Source organism: Carassius carassius, chromosome 23, assembly GCF_963082965.1.
Source record: "Carassius carassius chromosome 23, fCarCar2.1, whole genome shotgun sequence".
Lineage (NCBI taxonomy): Eukaryota > Metazoa > Chordata > Actinopteri > Cypriniformes > Cyprinidae > Carassius > Carassius carassius.
In genome coordinates, this window is record NC_081777.1 from 7,240,781 (window position 1) to 7,257,554 (window position 16,774).

Below are 16,774 nucleotides of genomic sequence, written 5' to 3' on the forward strand. Positions count from 1 at the left end.
CCCATGGGCGCTGGCATGTTGACATGCAATTGTCAAAGGCTACAGATAATAATACGATGATGATACATTTACTTTACAAGGGGTCGCACAGGTGTCTAACTCAATTCGTGGAGGCCCGGAGCCCTGCAGAGTTTATTTCCAACCTGGCTCCAGCACACAGGTCTACCATGTAGTTTTCAACTAACCCTGAAGGACTTGATTAGTTGAATCGGGTGTGTTTAATTAGGGTTGAATCTAAACTCTGCAGGGCTCCAGCCCTCCAGGAATTGAGTTTGACAACTTGTTTTACAAAGTCTGAAAATAAAAATGCAATGATGGAACATGACTTTCATGATGGTATGGATCAGCATGGCCTATGTGATCTATGTGCATGTAGTATGAGGGAAAACAGAGATAAAAAGGAACCAAACAAGATCATAAAAGCCAAGATAATTAATTGACATAACTGTGTCTTTAGAAGGGTTTTTAATTTTCAGGATTGTTAACCAGACCAAAATATCTAAATAGTCAAAAACATGGCAACATAATTGACATAGATTGTCTTTTTGAGAGAATGATAAGGAATTCGTGTAGCCTTTAACTTCGCAGTATCACCAGCAAATTGTATATTCAGCACTGAATATCCGTTTTCATTGCAATACATTATTAAACATTATTTTATTTTTAAAATATTATTAAAAAGCAAACACAGGTCACAAATTGACCTTTTCATTTTATTAGCCAAATTTACAGATTTTTTCTTTTAGAGTTTGAAAACTTTCCAAATCCTGTATCAACATTTCGTGAAATATAATAATAACAATGCAAAAACCATCACTAGGCTATAGCACCTTTGGCACATCTGTAATTTGACAGCTGGCACAAGCAATCACAGCTAGGTACAAATTCGCAGCAGCACTCTTGCACATGTGATATTGCTTAAATGTAGCATGTCATGTTCAGTATTTTTACAAAACAACAACAACAAACAATAATGCCTGCATGTAAAACCAAGTGAATAAATTCTAGTTTTAATTTCTATTTATTTATTTATTGTAATAAAAGATATGTACATCACAGAAGCTGAAAGTGCTAACAAAAACTCAAATATCAAATAAATGCATAAATAAAGAAATCATACAAATGCTAATTAAATAATTGAATGCGTTTCAAAAGAAAGAAAGAATGATTATGGTTGTTTTATAGTACTTTTGGAGAAATCAGGGAAAAGTGTGAAAATGTTCCTGACAGTGTATTTAAATCCAGGCAGGGTCCTGTTTACGGTCAACTCCAGTGAGAGACCTATTTGGGTGTCTGCAGACCAGCCTATCTCAGCCATTTTGTTTCTGCGCCTCCCTCTTCGCCATGGCGGAGATGGACGACGGTGATGAGCTGGGTTTAGTGCACACTCACAGCGGTTCATCTGGATCGAAATCAGGGGGGGGCAAGATGTTCTCCCTCAAGAAGTGGAATGCGGTAGCCATGTGGAGCTGGGATGTGGAGTGTGACACTTGCGCTATTTGTCGGGTTCAAGTAATGGGTGAGTGTTTCTCTAGCTAACCGGCTAGTTAGCTGAAATGGCACTTGTGTTACAAGTTGTGTACCTTTCTGGGATTCCTAGCTAGCTGGTTCTGGATTACCTCCACAAAACATGAATAGGCAGATAACATAAAAAAAGAGTGAAAAAGAAAACGTTTTCAAGCAGAATAACATAAAAAAATTAATAACATACTTCTGCCTAAATAGACAGCATTTGTCGAATTCATAAGTGGTCACGTAAATACTGACTCAGTTTAACGTTGAAAAGTGTATATAATGGCCAAAATGCCGTGACTTGGACGACCAAACGCAATCGAACCTTCCCTAGCCGAAATAACGCTTGAAATAATGCATCTAACATTGAGCCATGATGTTGAGTCGAATTTTTTTTATACTCGGATATTTAAATTTTTAAACGTAATATCTACAAGAAACCTGTATCCAACGATTATATTCAAGTGTGATGCTCAAACGTTCTGAATCGAACACATTTAAGTGCACACAAATGTTGCTTTAAACGTTCGAGTGCACCTGTAACAACAAAATGACTGTTCGAAAGGTAACGTTATCTATAATGTAAAAAAAAAAAAAGTAAAACGCATCTGATGCCCAATCAGTTGTGTAGTGTTTTCACACTGCCGTTAACGCAAGATAAAGTCATTCTAATCCCCACTTTTAACCCCGTGTAAAAGAACATTTCATAAGTACCTGTCACACCTGAAATAGTTAACTCTGCATCATTCTGGGTTACCTTGGTCCAATTTTCACAGGGTTCACACCTAACCCGGGGTTAACAATTAATGCTGGGTGTTCATAAACTGATGTTTTGTAGTTATGAACTCTAAGGTAAAAATTCTTTTATTTTTTTTATTTTTTTTGCGGTGTCATTGTCATTGATTTGATTAATGCAGCATGCCACTTTACATGAAGTTTCCAGAGTTGTGTATCTTTTTTACACCCCAATGCTAAAGAAAAGAAAAAAACTAAGCACTGTTTGTCCATAATTGTCCAGAATAGCTGCTGGTTGCTAAGCATCTAGCCCTAATTACATATCTTCATATACTTCAGTGTGGGGTTAAGACTGTTAAACCTGCTCCAGAGCAGTTTTTCTTAACCCTGGGTAAAAAGTGATGCTAATCCCACATCTAATTTACAAGTGTGAAACGTACCTTTACCCAGTATACAGAGCAGGATTAGTATCACTTTTGGGGTGTTAAAGGAATAGTTGAAAATTGTCATGTACTTACCCTCGTTGTTCCAAAGCTGTATGTTCTTTCTTATGTTTAAAAAAAAATGATATTTTGAAGAATGCTGGTAATCAAATAGTTGTCAGCCCCCATTGACTTCCATAGTAGGGAAAAATACATTGGGAGCAAACAACTGTGAAATGTATGCTTGACAAATATGCTTTTCGAAAACACTATTTGAATAAACTACACTTATGAGACAGTTGCTGTCAAGATTTTTTATTGGTTATTTCAAATAAGCTTGGTAAACAGTTTTGGAGAATTTGATGTTTCCCGATTTAAAGAGATAGAAGATGCACTTGTCTTTATGATAATCTAAATAATAAATACAAAAATGGTGTTTGGGTAGGCAGTTGGCTAGGCTGTGAGCCATATTTTACAGGTTCATCACCAGTAAATGTAGTTAATGCATTCCAACATAATCAAAAAACAATTATACAGAGTCAGATTGATATTGCGTGTGATTTTTAAATGACATTCTACTTATTTCTGCCAAAAAAATAAATGTTTATGTTTAAATGAATATTGAATATGTATTTTAAATGTATTTCAGATGCATGCTTGAGATGTCAGGCTGAAAACAAACAAGAGGACTGTGTCGGTAAGTCAACAGTAGCATCGCTGCTGGCATACTGATTGCCTGCCTAATTAATCTATTACATTAACCCCCCTAGAAGCAGATGGCTGCACTGTTCACTGCTGTTACAGTTTGCACTAATATTTATTTACATTTTAGCTCTTTATTTTAATTATTTTTAACATGCAGTATAATAAATTTATATTCTGAAGTCATTTATTAGTTTCTTTTATCCAAAACGACTTACAGTACACCTATTAGGGGCAATCCAACTAAACCTAACTAAACTAAACCCAACTAAGTACCTTGACCAAGTACACAATCCATAGTATTTATTTGCGTCACAAAATAAACCCTGCTTCCACACTGGCAGGTTAAATCAAAAGATCGTATCACACTTCTCTCTCCACCTTCAATACCACGACTTAGGTGCCCTTGAGCAAGGCATTGAACCCCCAACTGCTCCCCGGGCGCCGCAACATAAATGGCTGCCCACTGCTCTGGGTGTGTGCTCACAGTGTGTGTGTGTGTTCACTGCTCTGTGTGTGTGCACTTCGGATTGGGTTAAATGCAGAGCACAAATTCTGAGTATGGGTCACCATACTTGGCTGAATGTCACTTCACTTCACTTAAAGGGATAGTTCACCCAGAATTGAAAATTGTCATCATATATTCACCCTCTGGTGAATATACCCTCTGTGTTTCTGGGTCTGAAAAATCACTGTCTCTTATTTGATCTTTCTCTCAGTGGTATGGGGAGAGTGCAATCACTCCTTCCACAACTGCTGCATGTCCCTCTGGGTGAAGCAGAACAATAGATGCCCACTATGCCAGCAGGACTGGGTGGTACAGAGGATTGGCAAGTGAGGATTCAAACTTTGGACCCATATTTTCTCCGTCCACTTGGGCAGTACTCTACTTAGGGAAACCAGACTGATTATCAGAGCATCTCCAGCCATTGAATGTTTAGGAAAACCTGTGTGCACGTGTGTGACTGTCAAAGTGAAACCAAGGATGTTGGCAGAAATCCAGATGACACTGGTTAGCTTTACCATTCTGTCACCTCATACAGCATTAAGAAGAACCAGCCAGAAGAGCTCCGGCATACGACAGATTGACTTGGGTGTTTGTGGCATCATGTGTGATTATAACTGAAGTTGTGCTTTGAATGTGTCTTATGTGTGTTAGAAATAAAATCAAATCTCAATGTTGTATAGGTGTTTGTTTCAGATTACTGTATGATTGATTGTTTTTAAATAATTTCAGGTGAAGAGTTGCACAACACACACATAGATAGACATGTAGATGTTTATACAATTATTTATACATCGTTTTTTTATGATTTTGTGTATATATATAAATATAATATTATTATTTTTTTTTTTATTCATTAATCTTTAGTGTACAAACGTCTCTTAAAAAGCCCTCAAAGCACACTGAATGATTAGTTTTCTCAAAAATGAAGATTCTGTCGTTAAATGTGAGTAATTATTAAGCTGGCTTATGGGCACATTTTATAAAAGTACTTACAAAGTGCAGAACCTATTCAAAGAAATAACAAACTTAATATATAGCAATGTCCATGACTTTTTTTAAAGTCTTTGCAACAGATGTCTGTTGAAAAGCATTCCTCTAACTGCTTTGCCATTACACTGTATTGCTCCATCCTTGTCTAATTCTAGTGAAACAATCAGCTCAGGATTTTGTGATTAGTCCGGAACCCATAAGACCTATTTCCAAGACAAAGATTTAGTTGGAATTTGACGCAGGCTTTTTTAACCAATGGCAATGTAAACAGAAATATTTGTATTGATGATTTCCCTGGTGCATTCTGGGGTTACGGTTTTGCTAAAGAGTGTAATCAAGGCTAAATATGAGGAACTAAATTGTTTTTGTAGTTGAAAAGACATTAAACAGTGAAACAAATGTCCTGTTATACTAAAGTTATAACAATATAATGTTATAACTTGTGAAAATACTGAAGTGTCCAGTGTTAACCAAGAATAAAGCTTCTTAGACATTGGTATTGGGTGCTCATATTCATATCTGGCAGCATTCTGGTCCACTCAGTTCCTGATGGATATTCCTTTCCCATTATAATTTTAATATATCCTGTATCTAATCTATACCTATACTGCATTTCTTGGTGTTTATCTGCAAGTTGAGAATATTTGATTTCTCAACTATTCAACAGAAAAGAATAGAATCTTTATTGCTGCACAACAAATTTATTTTCACGTTAGACATGTTCACATGGAAATACTGCTTGGCAAATCATTGAGGTGCCTCCTGGGATGTATTGAAGGAGTTCATGTTTGTTGAACGCTTGGTAGCAATTATTTGATCTCACACATTTAGAAAATTAAGTAAAATGCTAGTGTTGTAAAGACGTTTATGTATCCTCTACAAAACTATTTTCCCGCATTTAAATTTTCATTACTCAATTTTCTAAGTATTTTATTAAAAAAAAAAAAATGTCTCAAATCTTACCGTCTTAATAAATGCTAATGCTGTATCATTATAGGAAAATTATGACAGCCGTCTGCCAGAAAACCTTCTCTGAAACATGGCTGTCTGTTGTGCAAAGCTGGGTTGAATGCAGCCAAGAAGAAAGATTTTGTTATAATGTTTACTCCTAATGAAGGCTTATTCTCACTTTATTCTCATTCCATGTGCTCGTATAATGAGCTTTAAACCTACTCTTGTAAGCTCCTGAAGTCTTTAGAGTCTCAAAGATCTTAAAACAACCATGACCTATCAGCTTAATTAATTGTAATTAGTTGTTAAAGGGTTACTCCACCCCAAAATGACAATTTTGTCATTAATCACTTACCACCATGTCAATCCAACCTGTAAAAGCTACGTTCATTTTTGGATCACAATTTAAGATATTTTAGATAAAAACCAGAAGGCTAGTGACTGTCCTATTGACTGCCAAGAAAATTACACTGTAATATGGAATATACCTTTAAGGCAAACCTAGCTATGGCTCAATTTAAAAAGACCACTAAAAAAATACTTTAAACTAGTGCTATTATTTCTCCAAGTGATTTGACATATTTTCACCTGGCAGACAATGGAGTGGGCATTAAGGTCAGTTTACACTCGATGACATGGTGAACTGGCACTAACACTGAAGGAAGGATTGATCTATATCTAGGGATCAGAATGTACGTTTCTGCTTGGGCTAGTAAGAAAGCCCTTAAGCAGTAAAGAGGCACAGTTTTCACAAGCAATCACCACTATCTTTTTCTTCATAAACCTATCTAGTTCTGTTTATTTCCTTGAACTGAAGTTGATAGTAGAGGACTGAGCACACTAATTGCATTGTCTATCCCTTAACAATGTGGCTAATCATAGAGCAAAGCCTCTTAACTAAAATACGGCATAAGTTCCTTTCCATGAGCAGTATCCACGAATTAGCATACAAAGACACGTACTTAAGAGAAAATCCCTTTTGAGGTTTTTAACTCTTACTGAGCAATTACATGAGTGGAACTGGGAAGACTCCGACATGAAGCTCTGAAGTCTCATTCATTTTCACTCATCATCATATCAGAGCTTCACTCTGCACTGCCTGTATCTCCTTATTTCTTGTTAATTTTAACCTGCAGTCGACCCTTCACCTTGCCATAGCCATGTGTGACATGGGTGGACTGGACAACCTGGTGGCCAACACAGCCTACCTGAAAGCACAGAGTCTAGATGACAAGGAGATGAGGAAACGAAGGCGTAGCCTAATTCTTCCCCAACTTGAGAATTGTACAGAGGTGCGTGCAACTATTCCCAAGGACTTTGAGGACATCTGTGAGCAGCAGCCCATTGGGAAAACATGCTTCCGACAGTTCCTTTTAGCCTCCAGTCCAGAATACCAAGCCGCAGCAGAGTTTCTGGATGAGTTGAATGACTGGAATTTGGCAGAGGCCGGTGCTAAAGACAAAGCCAGGCAGAATATCATTAACAAATTCTGCAAAGCTGACTCCAAGAGTTTCATGGCCTATCTGACAGAAGACATGGCGGAAAAGTGTAACGTTGTCTCTGAGAAGGACTTTCAGGAGGTGATGATGGGACAGGTTAAAGAAGCCACACAGGAGTTTCTAAGAGGAAAACCATTCATTGAGTATCAGACCAGCCCGTTCTTTGACAGATTTGTGCAATGGAAGCAATTTGAGAAGCAGTCCATCTCTGATAAATATTTCTATGAGTTCAGAACTTTGGGGAAAGGAGGATTTGGAGAGGTGAGTATTTGCACCACCTACCCAGTCACAAAGGAATCTCCAGAGAAAACTTTTTTTTTAAATAAACAAAAATTTGTTGTTGGTTGCCTTAGCTATGGAGCATTGTATAATTGGAGTTGTCTCTGAATTATTGTTCAGTTTAACTATAGTTTATTACATTCATGTCTTCAGAATGTAGGTCTATTTTGGTTTTGTAACTTGCTTTCTGTAATTCTTTTGGTAAGGCAAACTATTGTCTTTTTGACTTTTTCTGGGCTAACATGCACTGATGTATTTTATAGAATAACTCATAATGTCGTTTTGTTGTCTTGTTATGCATGTTGCAAAATCTCTTACTTAATGAAGTAAGCCATTCACAGGTTGATTTTACCAACAGTGACACCAGGGGTGTTGCTAGTGGGGGGAAAGGGACCAGAATTCCTAGTGACGGCCCTGAGTTGCAGTATCAAACATTGCTCTGTTAGTTTCAGTGGAACAACATGGCAGCTTCTATAGCTCAACCTGTGGTGTGAGTTTGGGGCAAGACTATCTGTTTTTCCAGTCAGTGGAAGATAAGGTCACTATTTTTCAGATGCTATATAGGCATAAATTCTACACTAAACTTCAAGACCAAACTAAACACAATATGTAATGTTTCAACTGAGTTGGACATCCTTTGATAAACAGTGCATACAAGTGCCAAATAGAATAAAACTCTCCTTGGAAGTAATGCAATCTGGGCACTTTTTACATAATGTTTAGTGCACATAATCAAAGGAATGGTCACTGCTTAGGCCATATCCCCTTTGAAAAAATACCTTTATCTGAATAGCACATTTCAAGTGTGTACATTCTCACCGTTGCCCCATATTGAACAGCATATTGCAGGAAAAATGTATTGCTTTGTACAAAATGTAAAATTCTGCTCAAATCTAGCCCATATTCCCATTTCAAAACAGTAATGTTCCTCTTCTGAATGAAAAAATTCTCTAGGTGTGTGCTGTTCAGGTCAAACACACGGGCCACATGTATGCCTGCAAGAAGCTAGACAAGAAACGTCTGAAGAAAAAAGGAGGTGAAAAGATGGCTCTGCTGGAGAAAAAAATCTTGGAGAAGGTAAACAGCCTGTTTCTGGTAAACCTGGCCTACGCGTTTGACACGACAACCCACCTGTGTTTGGTCATGACTCTGATGAATGGAGGGGATCTGAAGTACCACATCTACCACACTGGAGAGATTGGCATTGGGATGGAGCGCATCATTCACTACACAGCTCAAATCATCACTGGTATCCTGCACCTTCATGCCATGGATATTGTGTATCGGGACATGAAGCCAGAAAACGTCCTACTGGACAGTCAAGGCCAGTGCAGGTTGTCAGACTTGGGTCTAGCTGTGGAGCTACCAAACGGGAAAACCATCACTCAAAAGGTAAGAACAGTAGCATAAGACAAGCCTTTATGATGTTAACAATGATGGTATAGTAGACTGGTGGGTAACAATCTGGGCTGGTATATTAAAACTTTGAAGTCTAAATCCAACAAATATCCTGTATGTGGGCACTGGACAAGGTCTGAACAACCTAGACAACTGCTGAACACATGAGTCCCAAAAGACCCAATATTACCCCCATTCATAAATGTGTGTATTTACTAATAAATCTCAAGTTATTGACTCTTACTGATAACCCTAAAGCAGATATAGCTTACTCCGCTCCTAGAAATCCTAAAACACTAGAAATCTTACTTTTTTTAATTAAGTAATTTCACAATTACAATTACAAAAAATAAAATAAATAATATTACGTTCTATATAGTATTAATTTATGTAGTACTGTATGTACTGTATCTGCACATGGTCACGTGACGTACCAGCGTCAGTTGCGTCATGTCACTACCATTCATAGATCCTTTCCCGTGGTCTCATGGGATCCCATCGAATGCACACTTCAGAATTACACCGGAGGTAGTCCGATTTTTGTCACACTGTTTTTCGCCTACAGAAAGTATGCAATTTCAGAAGCAGCCGTAGATGCAAGCCATCCAACCCTGCTTTAACATACCTGCCTGTCATTTTCAAGTAACCCTTAACACATTGATTAGCTGGATCAGGTGTGTTTGTTTGAAGTTTGAGCTGAGCTCTTCATGATGGTAGCTGTCTAGGAGCTGGGTTGTCTACCCATGTCTTAAAGCAATATTTCCCAACCACAGCAATGTAGCTCCTAACATCTGGCCTCAGTTATACCAGTTATACTAAACATTTTTAAGGGTTCCTTTATCCGATCCATCTATGAAGTCTCTATTGAGCTGATTAGTTGAATCAGGTGTGTTTAATAAGGAACAGTTTGGAAATGTGTAGGTTGTGTCCAAAATCACATACTCCACATCATGCTATATGGTCACGAAAAGACTAGGTGCATGCATGGCAGATTGCAATACGAAATTGTGGAAAATTACAAAATCAATATGAATTGCAACCCAATGGCACAAAAAAAAAACCTACAAAAAATAATGGTTTGAGAGTATCTTATAGCTTCCTGGTTTCAGTAGCTAGACACCATAGTACTACTGCAATACGTATTTCCACAGATACATACCATTGGAGCATCTCTATAGAAAACATGCCCAAACTGTATTTTATTTGAACAATTAATAGTATGAGATACTTAGTATTTAAATCTACCAAATGTTCGGTATCATTTTAACTGTATCAGCTCTCCTGGATAATGTCATGGATAATACCTTAGAATGATTCTAATACTTCCAACAATTAAAGGGATAGTTCACCCAGAAATGAAAATAACCTAATGATTTGTTCACCCTTGAGCCATCCTAGATGTATATGACTTAATTCTTTCAGACGAATACAATCAGAGTTATATAAAAAATGTCCTGGCTCATCCGAACTTTATGATGGCAGTGAATGGGGTTAAGATTTTGAAGGCCAAAAAACTGCATTCACACATCATAAAAAGTGCTCCACACAGCTCATGGGGGTTAATAAAAGTCTTCAGAAGTGAATTTGTGTGAAATCTGTGAAAATGAATAGTGTTTGAGTAAGAAAAATATCAATATTTAAAAGCACTCTCTAACTAGAGATGTCGTTCCAGCAGATGACATAGGACGTAGACAAACGCTGTGACAAATGCGGAAGTAATGAACAAAGAAGCTCTGTGGAGCAAGCAGACAAAACTTTGTTAATGTCGGAGAATTTCAATATAAGCCAAGATGAGAATGTTTTTTCTTTGCTTTAACCTTTATGAAACAAAAATATATTGCAGTATATTGGAAAATATCATGTAATATATTAGGCATATATTCTTATATATGGGATTTAATATTTATCTTTTCCAATATATTGCAATATGTTGAAAACGGCAATCATTTGTATAATTTGCAATATATTATATTGTGAGAGTGGGGCGGGGCCGAGGGACATGGGAGCGAGGCCGGTGGAGTGATTGGAGATGAGCTACACCTGTTCGACCCATCGTTCTCGAGGCCCACGGAGGAGATGGAAGGATATAAAACTGGAGCGACGACAGTGAAGGACGAGAGAGGACCAGGCCTGGGCTTTATTTTATGTTTTGGGTTCATTTTGTGCACATCAGTCGTCCGCGAGGGGCTGATGCGCTGTTTGTGTTTATTTTATTATTAAAGTCTTCATTTGATTGTCCGCCGGTTCCCGCCTTCTTCTTCCCGAAGATTACGAAAGTTGAATTCTTTACATATATAATATATGTATCATCAATGTATTATTAAAGGGATATTTCACTCTCAAATTAAATTTTGGTATGTTTTAGCTTACCTCAAGGACATCCAAGATGTAGGTTTCTCTGTTTCCTCAGTATTTCCCATTTTGATATTTTTAGGTCCAACCGTTCTTGTCTGTGACTCACATAATGGATGTCTATGGTCACCACCTCAAAGAGCATGCACAGAGGAGTCAAAATTAAACAATTCCCCATCGTAAGTACACATTGATGACCTAAGACACGAAACGAGCGGATTGTGTAAGAAAACGAACAGTATTTATATCGTTTTTACCTCTTGTACACAACCACGTCCTGATCAAAATTTCCAAATGTTTTTTTTTTTAAAAATCCAAGATTTTAACTCTTTAATTGCCAAGTTCATAAATGATATCACTGATTTGGGGGGGGAAAACACACAAAATGACTTATTTTCAATTTAAAAGTAATTGTGGCTGGATTTTTTTTTTACTTTTTATAACAGTCTTGGGCATGTCAAAGATTAGTAGCAACATTGGCTTTGGTGTATTTTTAGTTTTTGTGCAGCATTAGATTTCAATTTTTTTCTCCCTAATTTGTTGTTGGCGGCTGTTTTTGCCCCATTGACTTCCATTATAATGACATTTTTTGATTGCAAAGCCATGACACCATATAATCATGCATTGTTGATTGTTTGTGGTTTTCCCTTTTGGGAAGAGGTAAAATTTGTTATTTTTACAGTTGATCACTAGGTGGGACCATTAACCCTTTAGATAGGCCTGTGCAAAAAAAGGCTTAGTTTCTGGCTTGTATATGGAGTTATATGGAGTATAACAGCAAATTATAGTGTTTGTGTGTGTGAGAGAGATTCTTGATTGTTGGTGGTTTTCCCTGTTGGGTAGAGGTAACATTTGTTATTTTTACAGTTGATCACTAGGTGGGACCATTAACCCTTTAGATAGGCCTGTGCAAAAAAAAGCTTAGTTTCTGACTTGTATATGAAGCTATATGGAGTATAACAGCATATTATATTGTGTGTGTGTGTGTGTGTGTGTGTGTGTGTGTGTGTGTGTGTGTGTGTGTGTGTGTGTGAGAGAAAGAGAGAGAGAGAGTGTGTGTGAGAGAGAGACCTTTGCGCACTTACCTTGATGTATTTGAGAAAATCTAAATGTACACTTCAGCTCTCAGAACTACATGGAGTAAACAAAAGTGTATTTATGCACCTGCTGCCTTTTGATGGTGGTGATAAGTATAGACTAAACAAAAGCTAAGTATGTGGATTTAAACACTTGCATGCCATCCTGCTGGTCATTTGATGGTGAGAAGAGCAGCAAGCAACACGAGAAAGGGCTTGACTTGTACTGAAGTTTTAGAAATGATTATGCATCTTGACCCCTCCAGTGAGCTGCAGCTTATTTGAAGTTGGTATTGCATTTTGGTTCATAATACATTATGTTCATAAATTTGATGCAAAGTAGATTTTCTTTTACAGGATTTTAAGGTTTTAAACTGGCTTTACCATCAAGAAAAGACGAGCATTTCACACATAGACCTTCCGTACTTTTCACCATCAAAAGGCAGCAGGTGCATAAACACACTTCTTTTTTTATTGTTTACTCCATGTAGTTCTGAGAGCATGAGGTGCATATTTGTATTTTTTCAGATACATCAAGGTAAGTGCACAAAGGTCTCTCTCACACCCTCTCTTTCTCTCTCTCTCTCTCTCTCTCTCTCTCACACACACAAACACTATAATTTGCTGTTATACTCCATATAACTCCATATACAAGCCAGAAACTAAGCTTTTTTTTGCACAGGCCTATCTAAAGGGTTAATGGTCCCACCTAGTGATCAACTGTAAAAAATAACAAATGTTACCTCTTCCCAACAGGGAAAACCACCAACAATCAAGAATCTCACACACACACAGAAACACTATAATTTGCTGTTATACTCCATATAACTCAATATACTAGCCAGAAACTAAGCCTTTTTTTGCACAGGCCTATCTAAAGGGTTAATGGTCCCACCTAGTGATCAACTGTAAAAACAACAAATTTTACCTATTCCCAAATGGGAAAACCACAAACAATCAAGAATCCATGATTATATGGTGTAATGGCTTTGCAATCAAAAAATGTCGTTATATGGGGCAAAAACAGCCGCCAACAACAAATAATGGGGAAAAAATTAAAATCTAATGCTGCACAAAAACTAACAATGCATCAAAGCCAATCTTGTTACTAATCTTTGACATGCCCAAGACTGTGATAAAAGGTAAAAAATATCCAATCCACAATCACTTTTTAAATTGAAAATATGTAATTTTGTGTGTTTTTCTCCCAAATCAGTGACATCATTTATGAACTTAGTAATTAAACAGTTAAAATCTTGGATTTTGATCAGGACTGATCATGAGGTTGATTAATAGATTTATGCAAAAAAAATTGAGAAAAAAATATTTATCTGATACATTTTTACAGCAGTTTAATTTAGTGGATGTTTTCATCCACGAACATAATGAAATTGTAGTGAATTTGCCCAGAGTGTACAGTTGAGTTTTTGAAAAATTTCAATTTTCCCAAAATATGGGTCAAAATAAGATTTGTCACCAAAAATCATTCCATTAGCTCAAACACAGAAAAAGTTGTGGCCAAAATAAGACTCAACTTTACCCCCTAGTGGACGAAAACGTCCCCAACAACGCATAAGGGTTAAGGATATTTTTCTTACACAAACACATTATTCACTTCAGAACGCCTTTATTGACCCCCTGGATCCAGGTGGAGTACTTTTTATGATGTATGGATGCAGTTTTTTGGCCTTAAAAATCCCATTCACTGCCATTTTAAAGCTTGGAAGAGCCAGGAAATATTTTTTAATATATAACTCCAATTGTATTCGTCGAAAGAAGAAAGTCATATATATCTAGGGTGGCTTGAGGGTGAGCAAATCATGGGGTAATTTTCATTTCTGGGTGAACTATCCCTTTAACTTGTTTTTCAAAATGAGTGGCAAAATTAGAAAAATCTGACTTTTTAATTGTTAACTAATAATTCAGACAGCCAGGGGTACCTCAAGAGCTTAAATAAGCCCTCACTAATGCTAATCACAGTAATTCGCAAAGCTGGCATTGATCTAAGTTGGAATAGCACACCTTTCTTCAAAAGAGTAGTGTGCCTCAACGGGTTTGACTTGAGTCCCTGGAGACACATACTGGTGAAATAGCGAGGGGTTGTTTTTGTGTTTGACTTGTCTCAGGAATCTCATCTGAAATATGATTTTAGTGAGGATGGTGAAAAGGTCAAAGAGATTGTGCCATGATAGATTTGAAATGCTTTTTCAGGTGGCTTCAAGAAGGCTAAATGATTTTCTCTTGTTGTCTTTTCCATCGTAGGCTGGCACCAAAGGGTACATGGCGCCAGAGATCCTGAAGCAGGAACCGTATCGTACGTCAGTGGACTGGTGGGCCTTGGGCTGTAGCATCTATGAGATGGTGGCTGGCCGTCTGCCTTTTAGAGGTTACAAAGAGAAGGTTACTAAAGAAGAGATAGTAAGGAGAACTCTAGAAGACGAGTGTAAATTTGAACACAAACATTTTGACGCCCCCTCAAAGGACATCATCAGTCTTTTTCTGAAAAAGAACATTGAAGACCGACTTGGCTGCAAGTAAGTGGCAGCATTTGTGTGTTTCATGGCAAGAGGACACTGTTTCCACTCCAGGTCATTATTAGGACGTGGTCAGTCCAGCTCTGCCCTCTGCATGCCAACATAGGAACAGAAGCTTTACTCTGTCAGCAAAATAAAGCCAGTGTGGTAGCAAATCGAAGAAACAGACCATTTCTGTCAGCCTTTCTTCACTGAGAGCACTGGCAGTTGGTTTGGAGCCTCAGCACTGGGTTTGGATAGCGCAAAGCATGAATGTTAAAACATGATATATTTGGGTCTTTCATTCTGTGGGTGAAGACACCAACAGATTCAATACCAGCTTCATTGCTCATAGGATTAAATTACATATTAACATATAATACTATTCTCAAAGTCAGTTGCTGAAACCATTTCAACCCATTAAAATTTTATTTTAATTCTAATTCACTATCCACCCTTATGTTGATCCAAACCTGTGTGCTGTTATTGTTTCCATGGTACGTATAATGAGAACTTTTTAAAAGATTTTTTGTGCAGCTTTTGTCAAGAATGGCCAAAAACATCATAAAAACACCATACGAATTCAGTATGACTTATGCACTTTCTGCTTTAAGTTTTCTTTTGCCTTTTAATAGTTTTTTGTGAGTAAAAGAAATAAAAAATTTAAGCTATTGATAGTCTTTAGCTCTCAAGTCCACTGTGTTGAAGGCCCACTAGGTTTGATGTCAAGGCACTTAGAAAGAAGACCTGCAAAGACCTAAGATGTTTAAATTATCGACATCAAACTTGCAGGACTGGTGCATTTGATTAGAAAGCTGTGACAGAGGCAAAGAGTGCCAGAATGTTATGATACTGGTCTGTTTATCATGATGCTGTTGTCCTCCAAAAGACTCATACTAAGCTAAGTTCCAAGAGAAGGAAAAAAGAAGAAAGCAAAAAAATTCTTAGAACATCTCAAATTTGGACATCCTCAAAATGTGGAAACAAAGTTAACATTATTTAATGGAAACTTTGGCAAATGTTTTTAAATACGGAATGTGTCATGCAGTTTTGTTGTGATGTAACAGTAAGTAAATATGCCTGAATTATTCCTTTAAGCAAATGTGAGTAAATGTCATGCATTTATTTATTCATAAATGTTTTTTTGTGTTTGTTTTTTGCCCTTAGGGATGACCCTTGGAAACATGAGTTCTTTAAATCCATCAACATCCCTCGACTAGAGGCGGGGCTTATTGCACCTCCATGGGTGCCCAAACCCTATGTTGTGTACGCTAAAGACACGGGTGACATTCGGGACTTCTCTGAGGTTAAAGGGGTTGAATTTGATTCCAATGATAATAAGTTTTTTAAAGAATTCAGCACAGGAGCAGTGCCAATTCCATGGCAACAGGAGATGATTGACAGCGGACTCTTTGCTGAGCTTAACGACCCAAACAGGAAGAAAGTGGGACTGGATGATGATTATGAGCAAAAATCCAAATCTTGCATTCTTCTGTGAAAGAACAAGAACATCTTGTGCAACAAAAAAACTGTTTTTTATTATTATTTATTTATTTGCTTATTTACATATTATTTTGTCCTATTCTTTAGATTTTCTGAGATTTTCCCATATACCGGTAATCACATTTTTGAAGTAAGGATCTTATAGTGACTGTACTTTAATGGGTTATTGCTATAATAATAAATAATATTATTTTAGTATTAACGTCTTTTAATACCAAGTGCTATTAATGAGCATTTATATGGAAAATAAATTGTTCTGTTGACGATTGTCATATGCTGTTTCCTCATCAGTCATTCTGTCATCATTTTCTCACGCTAATCTTGTTCCAAACCT

At 37.1% G+C, this 16,774-nt stretch overlaps 2 protein-coding genes across 2 annotated transcripts; both read left to right on the top strand.

Annotated features, from left to right (window-relative positions):
• Nucleotides 1-1,300: 1,300 nt before the first annotated feature.
• On the top strand, nucleotides 1,301-4,554 carry LOC132101278 (RING-box protein 2-like). The gene is made up of 3 exons (XM_059506101.1): nucleotides 1,301-1,519; nucleotides 3,319-3,366; nucleotides 4,091-4,554. The coding sequence occupies exons 1-3, from the start codon at nucleotides 1,345-1,347 to the stop codon at nucleotides 4,207-4,209; spliced, it is 342 nt and encodes a 113-aa protein (XP_059362084.1). The 5' UTR covers nucleotides 1,301-1,344; the 3' UTR covers nucleotides 4,210-4,554.
• A 2,294-nt stretch (nucleotides 4,555-6,848) lies between these two features.
• Nucleotides 6,849-16,544, top strand: grk7b (G protein-coupled receptor kinase 7b). The gene is made up of 4 exons (XM_059507087.1): nucleotides 6,849-7,580; nucleotides 8,553-8,990; nucleotides 14,687-14,958; nucleotides 16,105-16,544. Exons 1-4 carry the CDS (start codon nucleotides 6,981-6,983, stop codon nucleotides 16,433-16,435), a joined length of 1,641 nt encoding a protein of 546 aa, XP_059363070.1. The 5' UTR covers nucleotides 6,849-6,980; the 3' UTR covers nucleotides 16,436-16,544.
• Nucleotides 16,545-16,774: the final 230 nt, after the last annotated feature.

What these genes read in the sequence shown, in the direction of transcription:
- grk7b (XM_059507087.1), top strand. Translation starts at nt 6,981, where the DNA reads ATGTGTGACATGGGTGGACTGGACAACCTGGTGGCCAACACAGCCTAC. An exon ending in GGAAAACCATCACTCAAAAG is followed by an intron (nt 8,991 to 14,686) that starts GTAAGAACAGTA and finishes TTTCCATCGTAG; the next exon opens with GCTGGCACCAAAGGGTACAT. An exon ending in GAAGACCGACTTGGCTGCAA is followed by an intron (nt 14,959 to 16,104) that starts GTAAGTGGCAGC and finishes TTTTGCCCTTAG; the next exon opens with GGATGACCCTTGGAAACATG.
- LOC132101278 (XM_059506101.1), top strand. Translation starts at nt 1,345, where the DNA reads ATGGCGGAGATGGACGACGGTGATGAGCTGGGTTTAGTGCACACTCAC. An exon ending in TTGTCGGGTTCAAGTAATGG is followed by an intron (nt 1,520 to 3,318) that starts GTGAGTGTTTCT and finishes AATGTATTTCAG; the next exon opens with ATGCATGCTTGAGATGTCAG. An exon ending in CAAACAAGAGGACTGTGTCG is followed by an intron (nt 3,367 to 4,090) that starts GTAAGTCAACAG and finishes TCTTTCTCTCAG; the next exon opens with TGGTATGGGGAGAGTGCAAT.